A 27,642-nucleotide genomic window follows, 5' to 3' on the forward strand; every position below is an offset into this window, starting at 1 on the left:
TAGTAGTGTATACCAGGGCAAGTCACTTAACCCTGTCTGCCTCAGTTTCCTCATCTATAAAATGAGCTGGAAAAGAAAATGGCAAACTACTCCAGGATCTTTACCAAGATAACCCCAAATGGGGTCATAAAGAGTAGAACACAACTGAAAACAACAACAGTTCTCAGGGCACATGCAACTTGTGCTTTTAAAGTGCATATTAAGTTTAACACAGTAATTCTAGGAGGCAGCTAGATGGATAGAGTGCCAGGTGTGAAGTCAGGAAGGCCCATCCTCCTGAGTTCAAATAAGGCCTCAGACATTTAACTGTGTGACCCTGGGCAAGTCACTTAACCCTGTTTGCCTCAGTTTCCTCATGTGTAAAGTGAGCTAGAGAAGGAAATGGCAAACCATTCCAATATCTTTGCTAAGAAAACCGAAAATGGAGTCTCAAAGAATCAGATAAAACTGAAAAAAAAAATTGAACTATAATAAATAGGTTCTTATGATGATCCATGATGCCTATGGACCACTTCTCAGAATAATGTTTTTAAATACACAAAATAAATTACATAGGATCACAACAGAAATCAGTTTATGGAAATGCAATTATCAATATGTTTTTTAAAAAGAAATTAATGGGCCCCCTTGAAATCTATCCATGAACCTCTTCGGGTTCTGTGGCCCCAGGTTAAGTACTCCTGTGTTACACCCACTCTAAATTGCAGACTTCCATCTACCTCTTGCCTGGCCTCAAAACTGGCCTCCAGACCTCTAATTTCTCCCCAGCTGCCAAACTGATATTCCTAAAGCATCAAAAGTCATAGATTCAAAGTTCAAACGGACCATTCAAAGACCATCTAATTGAAACCCCTAGAGCTACAGATGAGAAAACTAAGACCCAGGGAGTTCAAGTGACTCATCCAAGGAGATACAGGTAGCAAGTAGCCATGTCAGTCCTATCAACCTTAAAGAGTTCAGTCTTACAAAAAAAAAAAAAAAAGAAAGAAAGAAAACAGAATTAGGTCATAGGCACTTTCATTTTTGGGTGGAGCATGAGGGCGGAGCTGCATTCAAAACAAAGAGATCCCTTTGGGGTTAGGGTGCAGTTCACATACCCTTTCAACAGGGGCTGTCACTCCATTCTCATTTCACTCCCGGACAGGAAAACATCTCAGCACCACACCACTCCCAGCTTTACCAGACCACTCTAGACAAAAGAATGTCTCCACCCAAGTTTGAAGAGAATGCCATAGGTTTCCCAATTTTAGATTAAATTCCTTGCAAACTTTTGTGGGGGCTGACCAGGATAAGAAGAGTCAATGCAATCTCATTGTCAGTAATGTCCTTCTGAGGAAAAAATGAACTTAAAGTCAGGACTTTGGAAAAAGACCAGGAGGAGCTCTGAATCTCCAAGATATTGGGTATTAATAACCATTTTTCACACTCCTTGGCCCAAGAATCTCCACTGCCTGCTAGGCATAGGCCATAGAAGTCTCTTGTACTAAATATCTAGAGTAAAACTTTTTGTGGTCAGAAAGGACTAGAAACTAAGTGGATGCTCACTGGGAAATGGCTAAATAAATTGTAATACATGAAAGGGGTATTATTGTGCTGTACAAAACAAAAGATATGATAAATATTGAGAAGGATGGGAAGACTTATAAACTGATACAATGAAGTAAGCAGGAAAACAATGTCTATAATCAATCAACATTTATTAAACACCTACTACATGTCAGGTACTGTGCTAAGTGCTGGGGACACAAAAAGAGACAAGAGTCCCTGCCCTCAAAGAGCTAATGATCTAATAGGGAAAACATGCATCTCTATGTAAAGTGTAAACTGTTTGTATGTGGAGTTCCTAAACCAGAAATTTGTGTTGGTGATAAATAATCTCTAGTGATTGGTTTTTAGGACAATTTAAAATTTAAGATGTGAGTCCTGGTAAAATTTTTGATTAAGTGAAACCTTCTATCTAATGTACAAGCCTCAGGGGACAATTGTGTCCTCAGCCCAGGATGGGATCCTTCTGGCTCAGTTTCCCCATTGTCTTCCTTTGAAAAGGAACACTTCTTTTAAAGTTTCCCACTTGACTATTTCTGAGTCTGGCGATAAGGTAGAGATGAAACCAAAGTATAAATGTGATGTTTAAAGTTAACTGTAATGGTATGGAATTGTTGAGGACCCAAAGACAACAACACACTGGGTCCTGTTTAAATGAATTCAACCCAAGCCATCATTCAGCTGAAGGTCAAAGCTTGTTATCTTATCTACAGAGGGACTGATGGGGGGGTGGCGGGGACCTGGCCCCAGGGGGTCTAGGGGGTTCCAGGCTTGGTCTTGATGGGACTGGCCAATAACCTGGAGAATTGGATTGATAGGGCTTAGTAATATGCCTCTATGGGCCTCTGGAGAGCCATTTCATGTGGGACAAGGTGAGGTTTACCAGGTCCCTTTTAGACCAATGGAACTAGAACTCTTTGGGACTAAAACTCTTTGGGGATAATGGACAAAAGTCCCAACTTAGAATAAAGTCTGCCTGTTACAAAGACCAATTGGGTAAATACTATTGACTGAATCAAGTTACTGAGACTAAATCAGAAACATCTTTAGTTTGGGGAAAAGAATTTCAGTCTAAGTTTCTTAGAGGCAGGTAGCTTCTTAATGTTTTACATTAATGGAAAAGTTAAATGTTTCTGTTTTGATATGAATTCATTTCATGAACCTAAGTTGAAGTTAATGTTTGAACTTATCATATGTGTAGCTCTTTTAGATTGAGCAGGGTTAGGAAGGGACAGAGTAGTTTGGGAAATAGATGTAAATCTATTAGAGCAATAGCTTAAGGTTATAATGGTAAATTTGATTTTATGATTGCTATTTAGTCAGGAACTAGAACATGTATAGAAAGGCATGTAAGCCACTTAAGACTTGCCTCAAAAGATGTTCCTTGGTCAATGTGAAATTCTAGTCATATCTGAAACTGAATATTGGAGCTTGCTCTTTTAAGATTTTATGGAACTATTAACTGACTGTTCTTCTGAGTCTAACTCCAGGTATGGATAGCAAGAAAGGTGGTCTGAGCCACTGATTCATGATGCCAGTAAGCCTGTGAGATGCTGGTATGAACTGCAAAAAAGTGACCTTATGGAAAGGTTGGGAGAGAGGCAATTTTGTATTTTGAATCTCTGTATTTGTACTTATGAAAGGAGACTGCCCCCTTGTAATTTGTCAATGCATTGGTCAACTTTGCTCCCTATCCATATCCGTACAAAGGGGAGATAGATGAAGGGAAGAATTAATAGGGGAAAGAATGTGAGGAGTATTTATTGGATTTAGGTGTGGAAACAGTAAAGAAAAAAAAGGGAGTTGGTAGGAAGCTAAATCTCTCCACTTGCTGTATGAAAAGAGATGACAATGGAAAGGCAGTAAAAGAAATCACTAAGGTATCAGAAAATTGGCTTACGTTCCGGTTCAGCCTGGGCTGAGGTAGGATTCTCCTGACTCAGTTTCCCCACTGACACCTGGCAGACTTTAAGTCTCGCTGAATGCCAGTTGACAATCTACTCCTGCCTGGAATTGACATGAAGTTAGGGAGATATTGTTTTCCTGCAAGTCCCTACTCTTAGTGGCAATTCCCTGTAATCAAAGGTTTTATAAGCTTAATACCAGATGTATTAAATAATAGATTGTTGGTAGGGGAACATCTGAGGTTAAGTCTAAAATGAAGCTATTAGGCTTGGGATTTCAGACTTAATAGCAATAAGTTAGGGTCCTTTAATTCTTAGTAATAGTGTGGAGACAATCAAGTCAAGGGCTTGTGAAGTTAGCATACAGTTATTATTTTGTCTCAGTTGGTTAATGTTAAAAGAATGGTTTGTGGTCTATATTGTAAATGCTTTAAAAGAAGCATCACATGACCAGAAGTTGGAACTGGTTCATGATGTGATATGTACTGTGTTTAAAATGATTATTTATTGTATTTATGTAAGTGCTGGAGCCTGTTATTAATTCTATAGTGAAATCTCATCTTCCTGATGGGGGAAATGAATAGTGAATTAATGTGAATTTCTTAAACATGACAATTGGCCAAAGTTCCAATTTTGATTTTGTAAGAGTGATAAGAGTATAAAGATTAGGAATGGTCATCTAAAATGGTATTAAGGTCAGTTTTGCAGGAGAGTGGACATTTGGATTTCTACAAGAAGTTAAAGGGGAGATGCTGTGCTGAAGACAGCTTGAACGAGCATCCAGACCAGAAAACTGCATCAGATGATATTCCTCCCCAGATTGCTACATGAGATGGAACCTCTGAATGGATAATTCATTGATCTACCTTTGTATTTTGAATTTCAGTATTTGTACTTATGAAAGCAGACTGCCCCCTTGTAATTTGTCGATGCATCAGTCAACTTTGTTCCCTATCCATATCCATACAAAGGGGAGATAGATGAAGGGAAGAATTAATAGGGGAAAGAATGTGAGGAGGTATTTATTGGATTTAGGTGTGGAAACAGTAAAGAAAAAAAGGGAGTTTGTAGGAAGCTAAATCTCTCCACTTGCTGTATGAAAATAGATGGCAATGGAAAGGGAGTAAAAGAAATCACTAAGAATATTAGAAAATGGGCTCACGTTTCGGTTCAGACATGGACATCACCATTTAACACTTCTTGGTGGTCCTGGTTCAGAGATAGCTCATAGCCATCGGTGGAGTTATACTCCTCCTACTTTGTCTCCCTTGCATGATGCAACTAATAACCATACTAGTCTAAGATTCCCTTTCAAAGATGATTAAGTCAGAAACTAAAGCTGAAGGGTTGATTAGACTCATGGTCCTAAAAGAGCCAAGGTTGGACACCAATTGAAGATAGTGGAGAAGATAGGGAGGATGATTTAACAGAGGCAGCCTTCTGAGAGTGGTGTGAGGGGTCTTCAGTGGGACAAAAATAACAGGAGGGATTGAGTGAAATCAGGTTAAGTGAAGAACCCTCAAGCATGAATTCCCCAAAACCCCAACCCTTCTGGTCAAAACTAAAATAAGTTAAGTATCCCCCTTAGGCAAATAAAATGCTCCAGGATGGAGGAGAACCACCAAAGTTTCGGTCACATGACCTTGTATACCCTTCCCCTTCCCCATCCCTTATGCCATTCTTCCCTTAAGTTCCATATTTGGTAACAAAAACCTTTACTGGTGAGCAACAATCCTTTCCATGTTCTTTGTCTCTGGGATAGATTCCCAGCTTAGACTGTAAGTCTGGATTCCCAGCCAATGGGAAGAGAGGCTAGTGGGCTTCCCAGTTAGGGACTATATAATGCTGTACTCAGCTCTGCTGCACTCCCTTGCTAACACCACCCATGGTCTCCTGGGAAGTGACCCTTCTCATGAGATTGTAATAAATTCCTTTTTGTCTTCTACCTTGACAAGCCACTGAGTTTAATTTGAATAAGAGTCGCTGTATCTCCCCGCCCCACCCACCCAGAAATCATGTGATACATAATTTGCAAAACCTAGGGATTGTGGCCAGGGGATGTAGTTCAGAATCCATTCTCTTTTTCCCCCATGTCAAAAATTGCCAGGTCAGGTGAAACTTCATAAAGGATGAGGCCCACCAATCCAAGATAATGGAACTTTTCTTATGGATATCCTGGGCTGAATCTTCAACTCACACTTCTGTCAACTCTCTTAGCAATTGAGAAAATTACTTTCTTATGCTATGGAGATCATAAAATTTGAGTGATGCAGACATCCCGAGCTGCAATTGTTCTAAAAAAAGTATTTAAGGCTTTGCGAAATAAAGCATAAAGAGAATGAGGATGGGGGGGTGGGGTTGAAATGTAATCAGGGACTGAGACCCACATGGAGGGCCCCCCCCCCCCCCCCCCCCGCACACACCCCCACGGCCTTTTTGATGTTTTCAGGCTGTGAATCCTGAAGTACTCAGTCAATGGGGAACAGGAGAGGGAAATGCGAATCCGAATATGGGTAAGGGATAAAAAGGGCTTTGTAATTGAAATAAGGTACCTCCTTATGGGTCACCTGGTCTCTGGCAAGAGAACAATATATAAAAACCTTTTTTTTTTTTTTAAATTACTGGACATGTGGCGTTTTTGGTAAGATGATTGTTTCTGAGAGTCCACAGCCTCTCAAAGTAGTAACACTGGTAGTTATCATTGCAAGGTAAGATTTACAGTCAATAAGTATTTCATGATCACCTACTGTGTGCCAGGCTCTGATGAGTACTGGGGATACAAAGAAAGGCAAAGGACAGTCCCGGATCTCAAAGAGTTCACAGTCTAATGAGGGAGACAATATGTAAAGTATGTACGAACAGGTACACTGGAGACAGTCTCAAAGAGAAGGCGCTAAATTAAGGAGGCTTGAGAAAGGTTTCTTGCAGAAGGTGAGATTTTAACTAAGATCCAAAGGAAACTTAGGAATCAATGTGTCAGGAGGTGGAGATGAGAAGGGAGAGAAGTTGTAGAAGGAGGGTCTAATTTCCTTTGAAATTAGCATAGTAAACCCAGGATTTTGACAAACAATGGATACACATTTCCCCAACAGCAGGAAGTGGAATGAACAAAGGGAGAAGCATTTTCACAATTCAGCTTTTCAGACAACTCTGAACTCACAAATTCACAACAACTCTATACTTGAAATCTTATCTGAGGCTTCTGTCTGGTTGGTTTTGTTGGGAATGTGACTTGAAACAAAGGGCTGGGTATGGTGTCCTTCAGTGCTCATATCACAACCTAAAAGAAATTGGTTTTTTCCCCTTTCTTGGAGGAATGAAAGTAAAATGTTAAAGCTCTAGATATCTCAGCTATGAAGTCTACACTGATTGTGAAATTAATCAATAGCACCACTGGACTCAGATCAATTGCAAGTATAATCCTATGACACATTAATGGTTATCCTTTGAAATTCTAATCCCATGGTTCAGTGGGGGGTCCAGCAGAGGGCAGGGCTGCCAGCCAAGTGAAATTCTAAACCCATGGTCCAGTGGAGAGTCAGGCAGATGGCAAGACTGCCAGCCAAGTGAAGAAGTTATGCCCTAAACTGAGGCACAGTTCAGAGTTCATGCATAATCACTACATAATTCTGACTTCCCACTCCAAAAATTATTTTAGCAATAAAATATATAGGTGCAAGTAATTATTTAAATACAGCTGGATAATTATTTTGGATTTTTCTAAAATAAATGTTTTAATTTTAAAAAATTGTTATTGATGCTTTTTGTTGCTAAATTATTCATGTCTGAATATATCCCTTCTTCTTCCTCTATCCAGAGATATCCCTTGTAAACAAAAGAGAAGGGAAAAAAGCAAAACCAAACAACATATCAACTGTATACTGTCAACCATTACTGAGTTCGTTCTAAGAAAGACAAACAAAATTAGGCTGCATGTGCATGTTTATTTCTCTCTAAGCTGAAGGAAAACGCATACAGGAGTTCACTGTGAAAAATGAGCCCAAGGACTGATAGACAAAGGAGACCTTATATCTTCAGAATAATTCCCTCTCACCCCTCCCTCCCCCCTTCCTTGCTCAGGATGCCTGTGTCAGCCAAAATTACAGTGTTCATATGTGTTAACTATAATATGAGAAAGGAATTTCTTACTTAGATAGACTGTAAACAAAATAAGAGAATGTCAAGATACCAACTGAAATTACAGATCCAGGATGTCTGTATTTTTTCTTTCATTAACATATTATACAACAAGAAAAATGCCATTATTCAAGATAGCGTCCAGTTCAAGGTATTTTGCCCTGGCCAGTCATGAACAGAAAAATGCTCCTGATCAGTTTCATTTGGCCTTGTAGTTGCTGATACAGGAACAAGCATTTTGGGTTCACTCAGAGACCAAAGCAAAGCATGTCTGTTACACCAGAGCACACCAGACATTAGGGTAAGTTAAGGTCAAAGCAGGCCAAAAATGTCTTTCTCCTGATTGACCAATCCAGGTTTGAGGCCTTTCTCAGGTCTTGGGGGGCTCAAAATGGTTCCTAATACATTGTTCCATGCCCATAATCTCCCACTTCTGCAATGAAAAAAAGGTGCAACAGTTCTATTATCTTAAAGATTAAGTACATAATTTTCCTACTACTTTAAATTAGGCGATCTATTAACCATTCCAAAAGCAGAAGCCTTAGTCACAAACCAAGAATCAAAGCGTAGGAGTCAGAGGTGGCCTTAGGAATAATCATAGGGATGGGGAATCTGGGGCTTCAAGGCCACATGTGGCCTGCTAGGTAGGTCCTTAGGTATGGCCCTTTATTAAGAAGATTGGTTTTAAAAGTTTGGATTCAGTCAAAGGGTGGCACTTGAGGCCACAGATTTCCTACCCCTCAAGACAATCCCCTAATTTTGAAGATGAGGAAACAGAGGCCCAGGGAGAAATAATTTGCCCCAGGAGTACAACCAGTTCTAGAACCAAAACCTGACTGAAATTCCAGTGTACTTTCCACTAAAACCATGCTGTTTCCTGTCACTTAATCTCACTGAACTTCAGTTTCCTTATCTGTAAAGGGGATAATTCTACTTGCATTAATGACGGACCTCATGGGGTTGTTAGGAGGGAAAGTGCTTTCTTAAACCTTAAAACGCTAAATAAATATGAGTTATTATTACCTGTTGTGTGACTTTAAACAATTCTTGCAACTTCTTATCTACAAAACAGGGAAAATAACCGCACCAACTACTGGTTATTGTGTGGATCACAAACAATATATAAAAACTACTTTGTAACCATGAAGAGTACATAGGACTTCTGTTTAAATGAGATAAAATATATCTCTAATTAGACTGTACATAAAGTACTTTGTAATCATAAAAGATAAAGAATAATTTTTATTTATATCAACCATGATCTCTAAAAATGCTCCTTTTTAATTTAACCTGGCTTGTTGGTTATAAAACCAAAATTGATGATGGAGATTCAAAGCACATGGCAGAGGCCATCTGACCCAATCTCCTTATTTGACAGGTGAGAAAGCTGAAGGTAAAGAAGTTAAATGATGGGGCCAAGATCATATAGGTAATAGAAGTATCAAAGGTGGATTTAAATTTATATTATATCCTCTGACCCCAGAGTCAGTGTTTCTCTCTGCACGGGTGTTTAATAATAGCCTATCCATGTTATTCAGTACCAGAAAGTAGAGGGTAGATTTTTCTACATTCCTCGGTATCATATGCCCACAGACTTTCATCTCTGAATTACGTTACAAACTTCTCTTAGTGTATGCTAAGAACTGTTCTTTTTTACAATGAAAAGAAGGGGCAAAGGGAGTCTGAAAGGCAGGCACCTACTTTGTGTCAAGCACTGTATTAGTAAGCACTTTACAACTATTATCTTATTTGATCCTCAAAACCACCCTAGGAATTAGGTGCTATTATCATCCCCATTTTACATCTGAGGAAACTGAGGCAGGAAGAAGCTTGGAGTCACCCAGCTATAAATCTCTAATGCTGGATTTGAACTCAGACATGCTTGACACTAGTCTCCTCCTTCTATGTCTACTGTGCCACCTGTCTTGGACAGAACGGAGACAGGGGGACTTCTAGTGCAAAAATTCCTCAGGCAACATATAGGGTTAACGAGTTGCCCTAGGCACAGAGAGGTTAATCTACTTGCCCGTGGTCACAGAGTTAGGTGTTAGGTGCAGTATTTGAACCCAAGCTTTTCTGACTCCAAAATCAGTCCTTTATCTCACCATCCCAAACTGCTTCTCCACACTAAGTACGCAGCATTAAAAATAGTCTCCTTGTGGAAGTCAACTAAGCCAGTGTCCATACTTCTCCATCTTCATGATGACTTCCAAATTTCCCACAAAAATAGGCAGAATTGTATTTCTAGCAATTGAGTAACACTCAGGATATACCCATGTTGCTCCTGTAACTATACCTAGTTAAAAATCTCCCCTTCCCCAGATACCATTTGAGCGCAGAGGCCATTCACTGGATCGAATTTGTGGCTGAACATTCAGATTTACATGTTCATTCATTTAAAATACTGAGACATTGTTTCTACATTGTCTACGTTTTTAGAGTTAAATAAAATGTCAATAAACCCACTGGGCTCAGTGTTCTTCATTGTTTCTTTTACAACTCAATCTACTTAACTGGAATTTTAAGGATAGCCTTCTCTACACTGATGGGGTTCAGACTCTGGGAGTCTCCTTGAGCTCCCCTGGAATCTTCCCACTTCTGGCCTTTCTTACTCAAATCTAATCTTCCCATTTGTTCCGGCAATCTCAGGAAGCCCATGGGCTCTTCATTATCATTCTCCTCAAATCTCTGTAGCAAACCCCCACCCCTCCTTGATCCCATCCCCCATTCCCCAGGCTGCCGACCACTCCCATCAAGATCTGTATCCATTCCCATACTGCCCCTATCAAGGTCTCTGGATTGCCCCACCTGCTTCCCACCCAAACCCTCCATAGTCTGATATCTCCTGACAGCCTCCAGCTGTTTCCAGCCTTTGACCCTCCTAGAATTCCCTCCTAGGACTTCTCCTCAAGACCCTTCCTAAACCCCTCCTCTCATCACCCTGGACTATCAAACCACCCCCCAGATCCCTCCTGTACTCTTTACTGTATTTAAGTTCCATCTTGCCTCCATGAAGGCGCTCAGATTCAATCCAGCTCAGACTCTGTCTAGCTGGGATTCTATCTGGCCCGCTTGTGAATACAAGTGTTACAAATGCTTAGGCTCCTTAAGAGGCAACCCAATTTGGTGAATCTTTAATAAACTTTGTTTTCTTTGGCTTTAAGAAGGCTTGAGTCGAATTCATTCGAGCATGACCTAGACTGTCGGTATTTTGGGGTCCTCCATCACCCCTCAACCTCGTCATATGCCACTACATTTTTCAAGAATAAGAAGTCTTGCTATTTCCCTACATACCTGACTCCTCATGCATCAGTTTAGCCTTTTTCCTCTGCTCCCCTACCCTTTCCTTCTCAGTGAAATCATTATTTGCCTGAAAAACAAGTGACAGTCACTCTCTCCCACTCCAGGAATTTTCAGGGGCTGTCCCTGTACCTGAAATGCTCTTCCTCTTCATCTTCACCCTGACTTCCCTGGTTTAAAATCCCACCTTCTACAGTAACCCTTTCCCAATCCCTCTCTGATTATTCCCATTTTATCCTGTCTTATAACTTGTTCATACATAGTTGCTTACATGGTGCCTCTCCTATTAGACTATCCCTACCACCATCACTCAGGATTAGACTATCCCTACCACCATCACTCAGGAACTTCTCCCTTTAAGCTTCACACAATCTACATCTACCACCAAGTCAAAATCCTGGTAAGTGTGGTTTGTCTACAGACCCTCTCCAGGACACCCCCTTCCCTCCTCAATTAATTCAATACCTGGCTCACAATTTGTATTTCTTCTGCAATGCCAACCTCATATTAAGGGACTTCAACATATATATTAACACTCGCTCCTCACCTCCTTCAAACCTCCCAGATCTATGGCAGAAAGGCTATGCATAAATGTACCACCTCCATCTTCATGAACTCTGAAAAGTCCCTTCTCTTACCCAATTTCTCCTAGATTTCTACCTCTTAATCTACTTTCCAATACCAAACCCGACTCTCTGTCCACACGACGACCTCCAATCTCTGGACCCCTCAATTCTCTCCTACACTATCACACCTGTACTAGTTACTTTTTTCGTCAACTTGACCTCTAGATGAACCAGTTCATTTCTACGCTGTCTTTTCTTGAGTTCCTGGCCCTCTTATCAATTAACGTATCCTGCCAAACTTCAGCCTTGAATCACTTCCATTCATCCACAGCCTTTGCTCCTACACATGTGCTACTGCATGAAGGTAGTGAAATTCATGCAATCCTCCTCTTTGGGTCTACTACAAATTTATGCTATATAATCTCAACTCTGCCCTCACTGAGAGTCTTCCAAACCTTTTCATCCCTTTTCAAGTGTCCCAAAGCTCCCCCACCCCCACCCTCTTAGCTGAGAACTATGGAGGAAATGGATAAGACCTGTGTGCTGTGATTTTTGGGGAAAACATCCCCTGCCCAAAAAGAGTAGTTTTAGAGATTAAAGAAAGGTAGCTACAGTGTTGGGTAAGTACTCAGTCTGTATTTTATTCAACAAGACAAGAGTCCAGATTTTATCTTCAAGTTAAAACATATTCTGATGAGACTGATTAGAGACAAGCTGTATCTCCAGCCCCACATCAAGATGTTCTGATGAGACTAACTACAGGGAAAAAACCCCACCAGAACAGGCATGATCTTAGGCCATTCAAGAGACAAGGTTAACAAGTTAACAAATTACAACCCAAGCCTAAAGCATTCTCAGACAAATCACCTGACTTCTGGTTCCCATTATTCAACCTCCCAAATAAAGCCAAGTAGCTGAGCAGCCCCACCTCATAAATTCCTTTTGCCCCTTGTAATGTGGCCCTAAAGCCATATAAAGCCCTACATATAAAGGTGTGTGTGGGTGTGTGTGGGTGGGTGGGTGGGGGGGGGGTGTGGGTGTGTATATGTATGCATCTCCCTTTTTTTCTGCAAATCTGCTAGCTACCTGGTAACAGCCCACCCACTGATGATAATTAAAATTTTTATCTTCTAGCCTTGCCTTTGATTTATTGTCGTGATTATTTCGTTGCAGTTCAGCTGTTTTCCAGTTGACCTCGAGTCAAATGGACCAAGGTGAGGAAGAATTACTCCTGGAGGATCTTAAGACTTTTGAGGAATACTGCATATTTTACAGAAAAAAACTGAGGACATTCCCTGCAAGCTACATTGTCTCCCCTTCTCGGTAGCTCACATCACCCCTGATGCCTTCTACCACCACCTCCTTTTTCACCTGTCTCATAAGACAAAGTGGTGCTTTTACCTGCTAAGATCAATCCTGTTACCTATACATTCTATCCCATCTCCTCCAGCAAACTGTCTCCTCTTATCATCTTTAATGTATCTATCATTCACTAACCTTTCCCTCTAACATATCTTCAATCTCTCCTTGTCCAGTAGCTGCTTCTATACTGCTAACAAGTATGCCCATCTCCCTATCCTCAAAAAATCCAAAGTCTCCAATGATATCTTAATTTCCACATTCAATTGCCTTTTCTCAACTCTCATCCTTCTCATCCTCTCTGTAACCTTTTTGTGGATCACCCTCTTCTCCTTGATACTTTCTTCTCTCTGAACTCCCTGAGAAGGCTCTTCAATAAGTCTCTTCACTTCCTCTCCTCTTTCTGTTCCTGACTACAGTCTGGCTTCCAGTCTTGTCATTCAACACATTTTGTCTGGAATGGAACTCATTATCTCTCCCCCCAAAGCTTTCCCCTTTCCAGCCCTCATCATCACCACCACCAGCACCACCACCTACCTTTCCATTCTACTAACACCTCATACTTCCATCCCACATGCACTCTTCATTCCAGTGGTACTGGGCTCCTTGGTGTTCTTGCCACAAGACCCTCATCTTCTAACTTCAGGCACTCTGACTGGTTGTCCTCATGCCTGGAACTTTCTCCCTCTTCATTTCTGCCTTCTGGCTTCCCTGGCATCCTTCAAATCTTGACTTAAATCCTTCCTCCTACAGGAAGCCTACCCAATCTCTCTCAATTATAGGGTTCTTCCCCTGATTATTTCCTTATTTGTACAGTTGTTTGCATGTTGTCTTCCCTATTAGATCATGACCTCCTCAAGGGCAAGAATAGTCATTTGCCTTTCTTTGTATACCTAATGCTTAGCACAGTGCTTGACTCCTAGTAGGCACTTAGTAAATGTTTACTAATTTGGGCTGGAGTGGATCAGCTTTAGTGGTATATAGGTGGCACACTGGATAGGGTACTAGGCCTGAATTCAGGAAGGCTTGAGTTCAAATACAGCCTCAAATACTGTTTGTAACCCTGGGCAAGTCACTTAATCTGTTTGCCTCATTTTCCTCAACTGCAAAATGGAGATAAAAGCCCAGGGATGTCATGAGAATCAAATAAGATTAATTCTGTAAAGTGTTTAGCGCGTCTGACACATAGTAGGTGGTACACAGGAGGGGAAAGGTATAGTTTCTACTATGTGCCAACCATTGTACTAAGCTCTTTTACAAATATTATCTCATTTGAGATATATGTTAGCCACTGTTGTTGTCATCATCATCATTATTATTATTTCACTGGCTATAGAGACCTTTGCTAAGGTAGAGGGGAAATTCATCTACAACTCAGTCTTAGACAGTAGCCTGGGGCACTGTGAGATGGAGTGACTTTCATTATGTGACTGACATGTCAGTAAGTAGAGTTAAAACCCTGACTTTCCTGATTCCCAAGGTCAGAATACCTCTCAAAATAAAGAGGGAAAAAAGACTAATGTTTAAAATCTCTCCTAAGATTTTTCTTATAGCTGTAAAGATAGCCACCAGCCTGTGATTTTATCGGTATGGGAACTGCCACCTACAGATCTTATAGACTTATTTTAAAAAGACTTTCCCAAGCCCCAACTCCCACCATATCCCCACCTGGAGTACAACCTGTTTGTAAAGTGAGGAATACCTACCTCTATTTTCATTTTTGCCCAGCTACTCCAGAAGCCTCTGGGGCCATTCCCTTAGGTTTTGCCCCTCCCTATCCATCCTACTTTGGCCCTGGAGCCATCACATAAGAGTGGAAACAAACTGGGCTAACTTCTAATTCGCGGTTTTGGTTTACAACATGGGTCTTGATCTTCTGAATGGATCTCTTCTCTGGGTCTCATTTGTAAATTCTCTTTTTTTCTGTGTTTCATAGTCAACTCATGCCCTGGGAACAGAAGCTTAAGAGATTATCTAATCCAACTCACTTGGCTTTTTTTGATGAAGAAACAGGGTCCAAGAGATGATGGGAGTCTCACAAAAGTTACATGGGTAGTAACATGAGAAAGATCCAAACTCAGACCTGATTCTCAAATTCAGTCTTTCTTTCAAACTTCTCAATGCGCTCAATGAAATACTAGTCTCTAAATTTTGCGTATCTGAATGTTGCCTCATAACTGAAAGGAATTCCTGTTGAGAACCTCCCTCCCTCCCTTATGCAATGGCTCTGAAATGCCCAGGGTTAGGTAGCCACGGTACCTAGTGGTAGGACTCAATTCAGGTCTCCCAGACTTACAAGGTGGGCTGTCTTACATATTTTTAAACACAAATGATCATCCTAGCGTTGTATCTCACACACCCGATCCTCACATTCCCTTTTTGCCTGTTGCTTTGTTCTGGCAAAGTAACTAAGTGGCACTAGTCTCTGCCTGCAGAGATGAAGGCATTCTTGGGGAAGGGATGGGGGGGGGGAGGGGAATAGAGATCTAGGGGAATGCTAACTTTCTTCTGGAGAATATGGTGTCAGATCTGTGTTTTCTTTCACCACTTGACTAATGTGGAAATGTTTTGCATGACTGAACAAACGTGTAACATATTTAATTGCGTGCCTTCTCAATGAGGGTGGAGGGGAAGAAAGAAGGGAGGGAGTGAATTTGGAGCTCAAAATTTGTAAAAAATGAACGTTTAAAACTGTTTTTACATGTAAGAAGGAGAAAATAAAATATTAAATGAAAACATTATTATCAGGGAGAATATAGTAGTTGAGATTCTGAGCTAGACAGAAACTTAAAAGGCCATAAGTTAGTCCAACCCCCGATCTTATAAATGAGGAAACTGAGGCACAGATGTATAATGATTGGTCCAAGTTCTAAGGTGAAATTGAATCTAAGCCTTCCTGATACCAAGTCCAATGTTTTAGTCACTGCAAGGTTGAGATGGCAGGGTGCTGGATACTATGGGTCGATGATGACGGCTATGGATTCAGTGCAGGACTGGTTTGGCCACTTACCCTGGGACACTGATTTGTCCCTAACCCAATATCTCAGGGAACATCTCTCTAATTATAAATCATAAAATAGTAGGCATTTAGAGCTGCAAATGACCTTAGAGATCAATGAGTCCAGACTCATTGAGGAAACTGAGGCCCTAGAAGAGCTTATCTAGGATTTGAGGTAACAAATTCTAAATTCCTCTTTAAAAGCAAAATATGAATACTATCTTCAAAGGCACAAAAGGCATGAAGGGATATGGTGGGGTAATGAGACATAGTCAAAAAAGCACTTAGCTAAAAGATACCTGGAATCACAGCCTGGAATGACACTAGCAAGAGATCACTGTCTCTTGATCTTGTTTCAGTGAGTTTAGGCTGTGAGAAAAGAACTTTGTACACCTCAAAGTGCTAGAAAAACATGAGTAGTTCTTATTATGAGACAAAGAATCTTTCCTTTTGCTTTGACTGACTGCCAGAACTGAGCAACCTGGGCAAGGGTAGGGTTGCACCAGTGAAGGGAGGGTTGACCAAAGCTTAGCTGACTTAGCAGTTGCTTGACCTTTAGTTCCCAGTGGGGAACAAAGGTAGTTAGGAGTTTGAGAGAATGGAATAGGCCAAGAGAGCAAATACCTAGTTTGCAAGCCAAGCACCAGGGGGGAGGGAATGAGAATGATAAAAGGAAAACATTCATTGGAAACTGCCAAGAGAAATGAAAAAAGGCAAAAGTCCAAAGAGAAAAGAATAGTGAAAGATGGAAAGACAGAACTGGCTGGAGAGGAGTGGAGAAGGAGCCAGAATGGGGGTCTTGGGCAGGGATGGAGTTCAGAGTGGAATATCTAGGGAAAGGACACAACGAACCAGTCCAGCGTTCAGAAAAGGAGGGGCCAGGGATGTCAGGAGCAGCTAGTTTGTTTTCCCTTGGTACCACTTTTGAGAGATGCAAACCTCACGGCTAGAAAATGCACTCATAGCTGGGATGAGGGACACGGGCTCTGCACCCCATTTTCCCCGCCCTGAAGGCCTCAGATCCGAAGTTGAGTGTACCTAAATTGAGGGGGTTTGGGGGAATACTTCTGGGCTGAATCGGGCATTTGGTGGTGGGGGGAGCGCTGGTGACGGATCAGGGGCAGGGCTGGAGAGAGCCTGAATCTGGCAGGAAAATGTTTTCAGGGAGAGCTACGGGGACCGGTGCTGGGCCCAAGGGTGTCGGGGGAGGAGGCTCAGGGATCAAGGGGAGCGGGATCCCCACCACCACCTCCCTTCTTGCTTTACCAGGCGCAGGTCTCCGGGTCCGTGCACCACCACGGAGAGGTTATCAACGTTGCCCGCCGCCATGTCGCCAACTGCCAGTCTGGGCTCTGGGGCTCGTGACTACCGAGGGCCGGTTCCGACACGCAACTGGCGGAGGCCAGAGTCCTAGATGGGGTAGGGGAGGACGGCCCAGGTCCTGACGCTAGACAGCGTGAGGCGGGGAGGAGGGCGGGGACGGGGCGGGCTTCCCCTGCTCTGATGGAGAGGAGGGTTCTTCTGCAGGCTGCTGCGGGAGGGTACTGCCATGTGGAGGTCCGCCCTGGCACAGCCGGAGAGAGATCTGTTTGCATGTGGTCCCCCCGTTAGACTGTAAGCTCCTTGAGAGTAGGAATGGGGGTGGTGGTGGTGGTATTTATTTATTTTAAACATTTTTTTTCAGTTCCAAATTCTCTCCCTCCCTCTCATTCTCATTCCTCTCCTCCCCACTCATTCAGCAGGCAGGCTCTGTGATATCAATTAAACATGTGAAGTCATGCGAACCATTTCCATATTTGCCATTTTGAAAAAAAAAGCAAGAAAAATGAAGAAAACTATTCTTCAATTTGCGCTCCGAGTTCATTAGTTGTTTCTCTGGAGGTGGATAACATTTTTCATCAGGGTCTTTAGGAGTTGTCTTGGATTTTTGTATTGATTAAAGAGGCTAAAGTCTTTCACAGTTGATTAGCATTACAATATTACTGATATTATGTACAGGGTTCTCCTGGTTCTGCTCCCTTCACTTTGCATGAGTTTATATACATCTTCCCAGGTTTTTCTGAAATTATCCTGCTCATCATTTCTTATAACACAATAAAATTCCATCACAATCCTATGCCACAACTTGTTCTGTCATGCTACTATCTCCTGTTTCCAAATCTTTGCCATCACAAAAAAAGCTTCCGTAGTTTTGTAGCTGGGGGCTCTTTCCCTTTTTTTTGTGATCTCTGAGTTAAAGGGTAACCACAGTTTTTATAAACTGGCACATAGTAGGTGCTTAATAAATGTTTTTTGATTTCAGAGTTAGCATGCTGTGCCTACCCTTTAATCCAGCAATACTATTACTAGGTCTGTATCCCAAAGAGATCATTAAAAAAGAAAAAGGACCTACAAGTACAAAAATATTTATAGCAGCTCTTTTTGTGGTGGCAAAGAATTGAAAATTTAGGGGATGCCCATCCATTGGGGAAATGGCTGAACGAGTTATGGTGTGTGAATATAATGGAATACTATTGTGTGCTATAAGAAATGATGAACAGGTGGATTTCAAAAAAACCTGGAAAGACTTACATGAACTTATGCTGAGTGAAGTGAGCAGAACCAGGAGAACAGGATACCAGTAACATTGTTGGATGTTCAACAATGAGAAGAGTTGGCTCTCAAGTCCAAAAGACTCAAGCACATTCAGAGAAAGAACTGATAGAGTCTGAATGCAGATCAAAGCAGACTATTTTCACTTTGAGGTTTTTAATCTGTTTTTTTTCCTTTTGTTCTGTTCTCTCACAACATGACTAATGTGGAAATGTTTTACAAGATTGTACATGTATAACCTACATTAAATTACTTGCCATCTTGGGGAGGGGAGACGAGGAAGAAGGGGAGGAAAAAATTGGAACTCAAAGTCTTTCAAAAAATGAATGCTGAACCTTGTTTTTACATGTAGTTAAAAAAAAAACTATTTTTTTTTTAAAAGCTCGAGCTGGACCAGTGGGCTCTTGGTTGGACTCCCATTTTTGACACTTAGTAACTATATAACCCCAAGAAAGTCACTCTTTGAATCTCTGATTATAATATTTGTAGCAGCTACCTCCGAAGGTCATGGGGGAAGGGGGGAGGAGGAAGAGGAGGGTAGCTAGCATTTATAAAGATCTTTATGATTTGGGAAACACTTTACATATGCTCTCTCATTTGATGCTCAAAACTCTGTGAGGTAAGTGGTATTATCCCCAGATTAAGTGATATGTCCAGGGCCAGTGATATGTCTGAGGCAGGTCTTCTGACTCCAACGCCAACACTTTATTCACTTTACCACTAAGCTGCCTCCTTATTTTAAGATAAGTATGAAAAGTGACAACCATAAAGTGCCATATAAATTTCAGCTATTATTGGTGGATTAGTTGGTAGGAGTCATTAATGTCTGCTATTATTATTATTGATGGGTTCTTTGGCCCGGATCTGTGATTTCACTGGGGAAACAGAACTCCCGTAATGCTAGTGCCTTCCCTCTGTTGATTTATCTCATGTGAGCAGGGGCTTTCTTTTGCCTTTGCTTATATCCCCAGTGTTTAGCATTGTAGCTGGCACATAATAAGTGCTTAATTCATATTTACTGACTGACTAGCTCCAGATAAGAGGAATTTCTCTACTGATGAAGATTCCTGCCCTTCAGCTAAGAGTGTTAGGGAATTTCCTAAACCATTGAGACATTAAATAACAACCCAGGATTACACAATGGGATGTGTTAGAGGCAGGACTTGAATCCAGGGTATTTCTGACCTCTGTACATTGTGGATTGACTGTCTTTCCCCCTAAATTCCCATAGATCCATAAAATGCACTGATTCAAAGAGAGTTTAAAGTTCATCCAACCCTCTTATTTTGTAGAAAAGGAACCTAAGGCTCAGAAATATGGGATGAATTGCTAAAGATTATACAGGTAATTTATTAGCAGAAGAACAAGACCTGAAGATGCTTATCTTGACTTCGAGTCCAGCATTCTTCCCATACTGTGCTATATTTCTGTTTTCTCTCCCACCTCTCCTTTCCTCTTGCTTTCTCATGACTGAGACCCCCTAACCAGACAACAGTGAAGGCTAAACCATACATAGCTGGTCCTCCTACTAAACAATCAATAAGCATTTACTAGGTACAAGTGCTTAGTAAATAATAAAAACAAACCAATAAATAAAATAGTAAGGGCACTTAACATCATGTGCTTGGATGGTCCTAAGCACTGGAGATACAAAGAAAAGCAAAAATATAATTCCTATTCTCAAAGATACAATATGAAAAAAATACATACACAAAACAATGCAAATGAGAAAACATTCTCTAAGGTAAGGTAGCAACAAGTTGTTTATACAGGGCTAACTAATGAGACAATTCAGTCCCATCCAATAAATGTTTCATTCAGTTGGTCAACAAGCATTTATTAAACATCTGCTGTGTATTAATGTGCTGAGCACTGGGGACACAAGGAAAGGAAAAAGACAGTCCTAGTCCTGAAGGAGCTCACAGTCTAATGGGATCTCACATTCAACTTCTCACAACAGTTTAGTAGGTAGTAAAAGTGTTATCACCTCCATTTTATAGCTAGAGAAACTGCTTAGTGTTCTACAGAGTGCCCTAATGCAGAGATGGATCTCTTCCAGGTGACTCCTAAAGCAGACTCACTAAAAGCAGAATCAGCACTAGCATCACCATAGAACTCAATCAATTCAATTCAAGAAGCATTTTTCTTAAGTACTTCTTCTAAGTGGATGGTGATAATGTTCAGTCTGATCTGACGCTCTGGGACCCCATTTGGGATTTTCTTGACCAAAATACTGGAATGGTTTGCCATTTCCTTCTCCAGCTCATTTTATGGATGAAGAACTGAGGTAAATAGGGTTCAGTGACTTGTCCAGGGTCACACAGCCAGTAAATGTCTGAAGCTGATTTGAACTAAGGTCCTCCAGATACCAGGGCTGGCACTGTACCACCTAGCTGCCCCAAAGACATTTAACAGAGCTATCAGGAAGGTTTCCCATAGGAAGTGGTCCCTGAATTAAGCCTTGAAAGAAGCTAAAGATTCTAAGGGTTTATGGGTAGAGTGGAGGGGTGTGGAATATATCCTAGGAATGCAAGAGAGGGGGACAGGAGACAAAATGTTTATTTCAAAGACCAGTAAATAGTCCAGTTTCCTTGGACAGGAGCAGGAGTGGGGAACCTGCAGCCTTGAGGTCACATGTGGCCCCCTCGGTGTTCAAGTGCAGCCTTTTGAGCCCAAACTTCACAGACAGATCCCCTTAATAAAAGGATTTGTTCTATAAAATTTGAATTCGGTCAAAAGGCCACACCAGAAGACCGAAAAGGCCACTATGTGGCCTCAAGGCCGTAGGTTCCCCACCACTGAACTGGAGAATGGTATGAAGAGAAGTAATATAGAATAAGTCTGAAAAGGTAGGCTGGAGGAGATGTTGAACAGTTTTAGTTGAAAAGCTGAAAAGTGTTAATTTTATCCTAAAGACAACGAGAGCCACTGAAGATTGAGTAGAGGTGTAATATGGTCAAACCTATACCTTAGGAATATTCTTTTGGCAATTGTATAGAGGGTAAATTGGAGAGGGGACAGAAGGGAGAAATCCAATTAGGATGCTATTACAAAAGTCTGTGTGAGAGTTAATCGAGTGTTGAATCCAAGCAGTGGCTGAGGGAGGAGAGAAAAGGCCATGAAGTCCTCCGAAGGTAGTATTGTCATAACTTGGCAATTAACTGGATACAGAAGCAGGAAGGGAAGGGAAAGTGAAAAGGATGACTAAAATTCTGAGCCCAGATGACTGGAAGGTGTAGAAAATGATTATTAATAACCAATATCTTGGAAATGCAGAGCTCCCCCTCCCCTTCTTCCAAAGTCCTGACTTTAAATTCAGTTTATCTTCAGAAGGACGTTATTGATGAGATTGCATTGACTCTCCTTATCCTGGTCAGCCCCCCACCAAAGCTTGCAAGTAATTTAATTTAAAGTAGGAAAGCCCATTGTGTTCTACTCAAACCTGAATGGAGACAGATTTTTTTGTCTAGATGGCCCAAGGCTGGAAGTGGTCTGGTATGTCTGGGAGTGATCTGGTTTAGAGATATTTTCTGTCTTAGGGGTGAAATGATGATGGAATGGCATCAGTCCTTGTCAAAAGGGTATATAAACTGTGCACCTTAACCCCAAAGTGAGCCCAGTTCCAAACTGCAGCTCCCACGCAAGGATGCATGCAGGCCACCCACTTTGAGAGAAATAAACAAAGATACAACCTAAGTTTATTTGTCTTTCTTAGGTAAAACTCTTAAGGCTGACAAAGGATAATGGTACTTTTAACAGAAATAGATAAATTTTTTTGGGAGGGGGAATAGAGACTTACAGGGAAAGCGAATGAGTTTTATTTTGAATGCTTTGTATTTCAGTTGCCAATGAGACAACCAGATGGAGATGTCCAGTAGGCAATTGGTGTTGGAGAGCTAGAACTCAGAAGAGAGATTAGATGATTTTATTAAATACCTACTATAATGTAGATTAGAAGAGATATAGAGATGACAATCCCTGCTTCAGGGAGTTTACTATCTAAAGTACATACAAAAATAACTAACACAATTTGTAATATCATAGTGATGAGGTTGAGGGGTGAAGGGGGACCACAAAATTCCGACAGTCGTGCTCGAATGAATTGTACTCAAGCCTTCTTCAAGCCAAAGAAAACAAAGTTTATTAAAGATTCGCGGGCAGTGCGCCGTCACCCTTCCACAGCGGGGCTGGTCGCCATGAACAGCGTGGGAGAGGCCTGCACCGACATGAAGCGAGAGTACGACCAGTGCTTCAACCAATGGTTCGCCGAGAAGTTCCTCAAGGGCGAGCGGCTCTGGGGACCCCTACACCGACCTCTTCAAGCGCTACCAGTAGTGCGTGCAGAAAGCGATCAAGGAGAAGGAGATTCCTATAGAAGGGCTGGAGTTCATGGGCCACCGCAAAGAGAAGTCGGAAAGCTCTCCTTGACCTTGACAGCCGCCTTCGCGATGACCTTTTCAGCTGCAAACATTCAGACGTCAGGAAGACAGGTCTCTGAAGACGACCGGTTTTTAGGAGCTTTTTAGAGGAAGGGTCCCTTAGGTTTACTTACAGAAAGGATCAGATAGACCTTTATTATTTGCTTTCAGGTGACAGACGGCACCTTGCTGGTGTGGCATCTTGCAGTACCAAACATGGCATAAGAGAACAAGTCTTCAGATGAGCAGAATGTTCCTTGGTCTGCTGCACTTATATGGTTTGCACAGAAATACCAGTATATGTACTCCTGAGTCAGAATGGCTACGTTGTCCTGAATGAGGAATCCTTGCTGCTAAGTATTAATTTTTTTTCCTGGAACCACACCTCCTGCATTTAATTAGCAACGTTTTGTTTGGATAACAACTGAATAATGGTTAAAGGTGTGGAGCTAGCCAAAAAGGGATCTGCCTTTAGGAGACAACTGCCTGTTTTTATGAAGAGGATTCAGATGGAATCAAAACAAAACAGAAGTTCTTGGAGGCTTCTAAAGAAACCATTTTGAGCTCCCAAAGTTTGGTATTAAGCGCACAAATTAAGGTGATTCCTGGTTTCCTCTAAATCTTGTGAATTTAGCTATGAAGGTACTAAAATATGCAGAAATCATATTTTCTTGATTCTTAGGCTGTTTCATGAATGGTGATAGTGACTATAAAAAAATGCGGATAGAAATGACACCGCACCGCTTGAGCTATAGACTATCCTGCATGGGTTGGTGGAAGAGGGTTGTTTACAAGGCCTCTTGAATACCTTGACAGTTGCACATGGTTAATTGGGATGAAGAAAATAGTTTGCTTTATTTGCCTTATTTGTCTATCATGTTCTGTAACATTTGAAATCAGAGATGGAATAAATAACTGCTCTTTGGTTTACAGTTTAAAAAAAAAAAAGATTCGCCAAATTGGGTTGCCTCTTAAGGAGCCTAAGTATTTGTAACACTTGTATTCACAAGCGGGCCAGATAGAATCCCAGTGAGACAGAGAGCCTGAACTGGATTGCATCTGAGCGCCTTCATGGAGGCAAGGTGGGACTTAAATACAGAAAAGACTATAGGAGGGATGTGGGGGTGGTCTGGTAGTCCAGGGTGATGGGAGAAGGGATTTAGGAAGGGTCTTGAGGAGAAGTCCAAGGAGGGAATCCAAGGAGGGTCAAAGGCTGGAAACAGCTGGAGGCTATCACGAGATATCAGACAATGGAGGGTTTGGGTGGGAAGCAGGTGGGGCAATCCGGAGACCTTGATAGGGGCAGTATGGGAATGGATACAGATCTTGATGGGAGTGGTCGGCAGCCTGGGGATTGGGGTTTTGATGGGATCAAGTGGGGGGGGGGGGAGGGTGCAACAGAGACCTGAGTAGAATGATCATGAAAAGCCTGTGGGCTTCCTGAGATTGCCGGAACAAATGGGAAGATTACACTTGAGTAAGAAAGGCCAGATTAAGTGGGAAGATTCAAGGGAGCTCAAGGAGGCTCCCAGAGTCTGAATCCCATCAATAGTAGACACTTAATAAATGTTTATAGATTGATCAATTCATTGATCGTACACCAATAGGAGAAAGAAGTGAATACTTCTAGCTAGGATCTCAGGGAAGGAGGTAGTGACTGAATTGTCCTCAATTTGGCATTTGTTATATTTGTTATTATTTATTTGCAGGCACTGTGGCAGGCACTAAGAATACAAAGGTTTAAAATAATAATCTAATAAAGATGACATGATACATATACAAATAAATATGATACAAGAGAGAATATAATAAAGGCCAAGGAGAGAGGCAAGGTAGCATGGAAGAAAAACTGTACTCTGTGTTGTAGAGTTAAGAGTACAAGAAATAATTTTCACTAATGTAATCATTCTAAATTCAAGCATTATTCTGGGTATGTGTGAGGCAGGGTGGGGAAGGGAGAGAAAGGAATGGAGGGAGAGGGAGAGGGAGAGGGAGAGAGAGAGAGACCCAAACTGACAGCATCCCCTCATGCCCTACATGTCTCTACACAAAGTATTTTTTGAAGTAACATTTAGAGGAATCTTGAACAAAGAAAGGTTCACAATATAACAAAACATTGAGTTTGCACAACTCAAGGTAAGGTACAAGTTAGCTTTCTGCTTAGTCAATCCTGAACAACAGTTACTTAATCTTGTAGAATCATTCTCCTAAAACCACTCAGTCCTTCAATGACCACCAACAGCCATGAAAGCAGCTGAAGCAGGTGTTGCAGAGCTTAGAGCCTGGTCAGACACCAAAGGTTATCCACTGCATTCCAGGCCATAACCAATCAGCTCTTGTCAGGACTTTTGTCCTGCCACTGGACTTTGGTGACTCAGGAAGAGGGAGCAAAGCTGACAATTTTGCCCAAATCTGCCTCACTTAAATCCAATTCAGTGGAAAGTAAAGACATCACTGGCGATGTCACTGGTCCTCTTCAAAAATGAAGAACAAATGACAACAAGCTCTCAAAAGCTCTTTCCAGTCCTCCCAGCTTCCACTACAAGCTGGCCACAGGGAAACAGAAGTAATCAAGGTACCTCCTTCTTCAGATCAATACACTCCTCCCTTCGGGGAAGGGGGGAATGTTACATTCTTAATTAGAGGTAAGGTATTTCTTTATTCTAAATGTAGTTACTACCCCTAACCCATTTTCATGAATGATTCAAACTTCAAAGTCTGAGTAAATACTGACAAAGTTATTGGTTTTTTAAAAATTTCATTCTGGTAAGTCTGGAAAGGGCTTTAGACTGAAGAAATAGTTATTGTTTAATATCTTCAACTTAACTAAAAAGGGCATTTTAATATATCAACACGCGGTCAAAGAGTAGTAGCCATATTTATATAGCCCTTTAAGGTTTCCAAAGCAAGTATTATGTCATTTGATCCTTACAACAATCCTGGGAGGAAGTTACTATTATCTCCATCTTACTGGTGAAGAAACTGAATGAGACAAATTGTGGTTAAGTGACTTGCCCAGGGTTACATAGCTGGCTGAGGCTGGGTTTAGAAGGTCTTTCTGACTCCAGGTACAGTGTTCTATCCACCCAAACATCTAGCTATCCGAGGAAGGAGAGGTCACTTTAAGGTGAAGGTATTGGGAAAGGCTTCATGGAAGAAAGGATAACTAACTACCCTCTAACCACTGACATCTGAATGTCTTATTATCATCAGTGTCTCAAATTCAGCATGGTGGAAGGAATACTGGATGTACAGTAAAAGGACTTGGGTTCCAATTCCAACTTTGCCACTTTCTACCTGTGTGAACTTGTGCAAGTCATTTAATCCCTCTGAGTTTCAGTTTCCTTCTATGCAAAAATGGTGGTGTAGGGTGTGTTCAGGGAGGACCAGTACCTTTGGTGTGATGGTTGCTGAGCCCTTTTCAGGGCTCTTTCCACTTTTGGTGTCCACCTGTTCCACCCAAATCTCACCTGTGGATCCAAGAAGCTGTAGCATGCACAGCAGCCACACCCTGGTAAAACCTTTGGGCAGATGGGCCAAACCAGGTTGAGGGTAACCAAGGGTTCTCAGACCCACTGATGAGTTAGGGGGGTGTCTATCCCAAGCATCTGAAGACTTTCTCTGGTGGAATGGGCAGATGAGAACAATTTGTTCCAGTGGCCACGAAGGCAGCTAAAGCAGGCGATGTGGAGCATTTAGAGACACCAAAGACGCCAAGGTCATCCACTGCATCCTGAGCCATCGCCAGCCATCTTGACTCTGTCCTACCACTGAACTATGATCCAGAGTAGAGAGTGAGACTGACAACTTTGTCCAACTCTGCCTCACTTAAATCCAATTTATGCACAAATCAAAAGACATCACCCATGCCTCAAAGTCCTGTGGTAACAGGCAAGTGATGAAGCAGCAGGTGCAGATACACTGGGAGCTGTAGTCACAACTCTGCACGCAGGCAGCCCAGGCCATAGGGTCGTTTCTCACTGGAAGTAGCAGTGGGACTCGGCAGCCCCCTGGGTGTCTGAGCAGCCTTTCAAAGATCACACTGCTCACCTCTTGGTGTGAGGAAGGGGGCTAGAAACAGTGCTCTAAACATCGTCTGCTTACCCAACCCTGGTCTGATTACTGTGGCAGGCAGGGAATCCCACTACGCGGTCAAAACACACAAAAAAATGTACAAAATGTACAAAAACATCTGCAAAGATGATTCTACTCACTCTCAGCACATGGAAAATGTGCACGCTAACTTTGGATTTGACTGCACAACATGGGAGACACTGGTACAGGACTGCTCATCATGGCATGCCCACATCGGACAGGGTGCTGTTCTCCATGAGCAAAGCAGAATTGAGACAGCACAGCAAAACGTAGGATGCGCAAATTTGGAGTATCCACCCCAAATATTCACATGAACTATCTGTGCCCAACCTGTGGTAGAGTATTCCAAGCTTATATTGGTCAGATCAGCCACAGTCGGACTCAGTGAAATTTCACTTTATCATGGTAATGTCACTTTGGTCCTCTTCGAGAACCAAGGACAACAATCAACCAACCAATGTAAAAGTGGGAGGATTGAACTAAATGCCTTTTAATATCCCTTTCTGCTCTAAACTTCTGATCATATGACCTTTCCCCCTAAAGTCTCCCCTCCTCTAAACTTCCCTATTTCTTTTAAGGGCATCAGGACCCTTCTAGATGCTCAGTTTCATAAACTCGATACCATCTTTAATTCTTTCTTGTCCCTTGATCCTGATATCAAATCAGTTCTGCCTCCACCTCTTTCTCATCTATCCTCTATCCATTTACATGACTAATAGCATAGTCCA

General features: G+C 41.7%; 1 protein-coding gene and 1 pseudogene across 2 annotated transcripts in view; one reads left to right on the forward strand and one right to left on the reverse strand.

Moving 5' to 3' along the window:
• Positions 1-17,423, reverse strand: part of SORD (sorbitol dehydrogenase) — a 56,643-nt gene extending 39,220 nt beyond the window's left edge. Inside the window, exons 1-2 of one of the 2 annotated variants that reach the window (XM_072625538.1) lie at positions 10,881-10,911; positions 8,610-8,647 (exon numbers count right to left, since the gene is read on the reverse strand). In XM_072625538.1, coding sequence (XP_072481639.1) covers positions 8,610-8,647; positions 10,881-10,896 — 54 coding nt within the window. In that variant the 5' untranslated portion in view covers positions 10,897-10,911. Of the gene's footprint in view, positions 1-8,609; positions 8,648-10,880; positions 10,912-17,075 lie in introns of those variants that run through there. The other variant, XM_072625537.1, reaches the window with a different exon arrangement.
• Positions 17,424-22,539: 5,116 nt separating this feature from the next.
• Positions 22,540-23,744, forward strand: LOC140514990 (TP53-regulated inhibitor of apoptosis 1 pseudogene; annotated as a pseudogene).
• The last annotated feature ends 3,898 nt before the right edge of the window (positions 23,745-27,642 follow it).

Source organism: Notamacropus eugenii, chromosome 7, assembly GCF_028372415.1.
Source record: "Notamacropus eugenii isolate mMacEug1 chromosome 7, mMacEug1.pri_v2, whole genome shotgun sequence".
NCBI lineage: Eukaryota > Metazoa > Chordata > Mammalia > Diprotodontia > Macropodidae > Notamacropus > Notamacropus eugenii.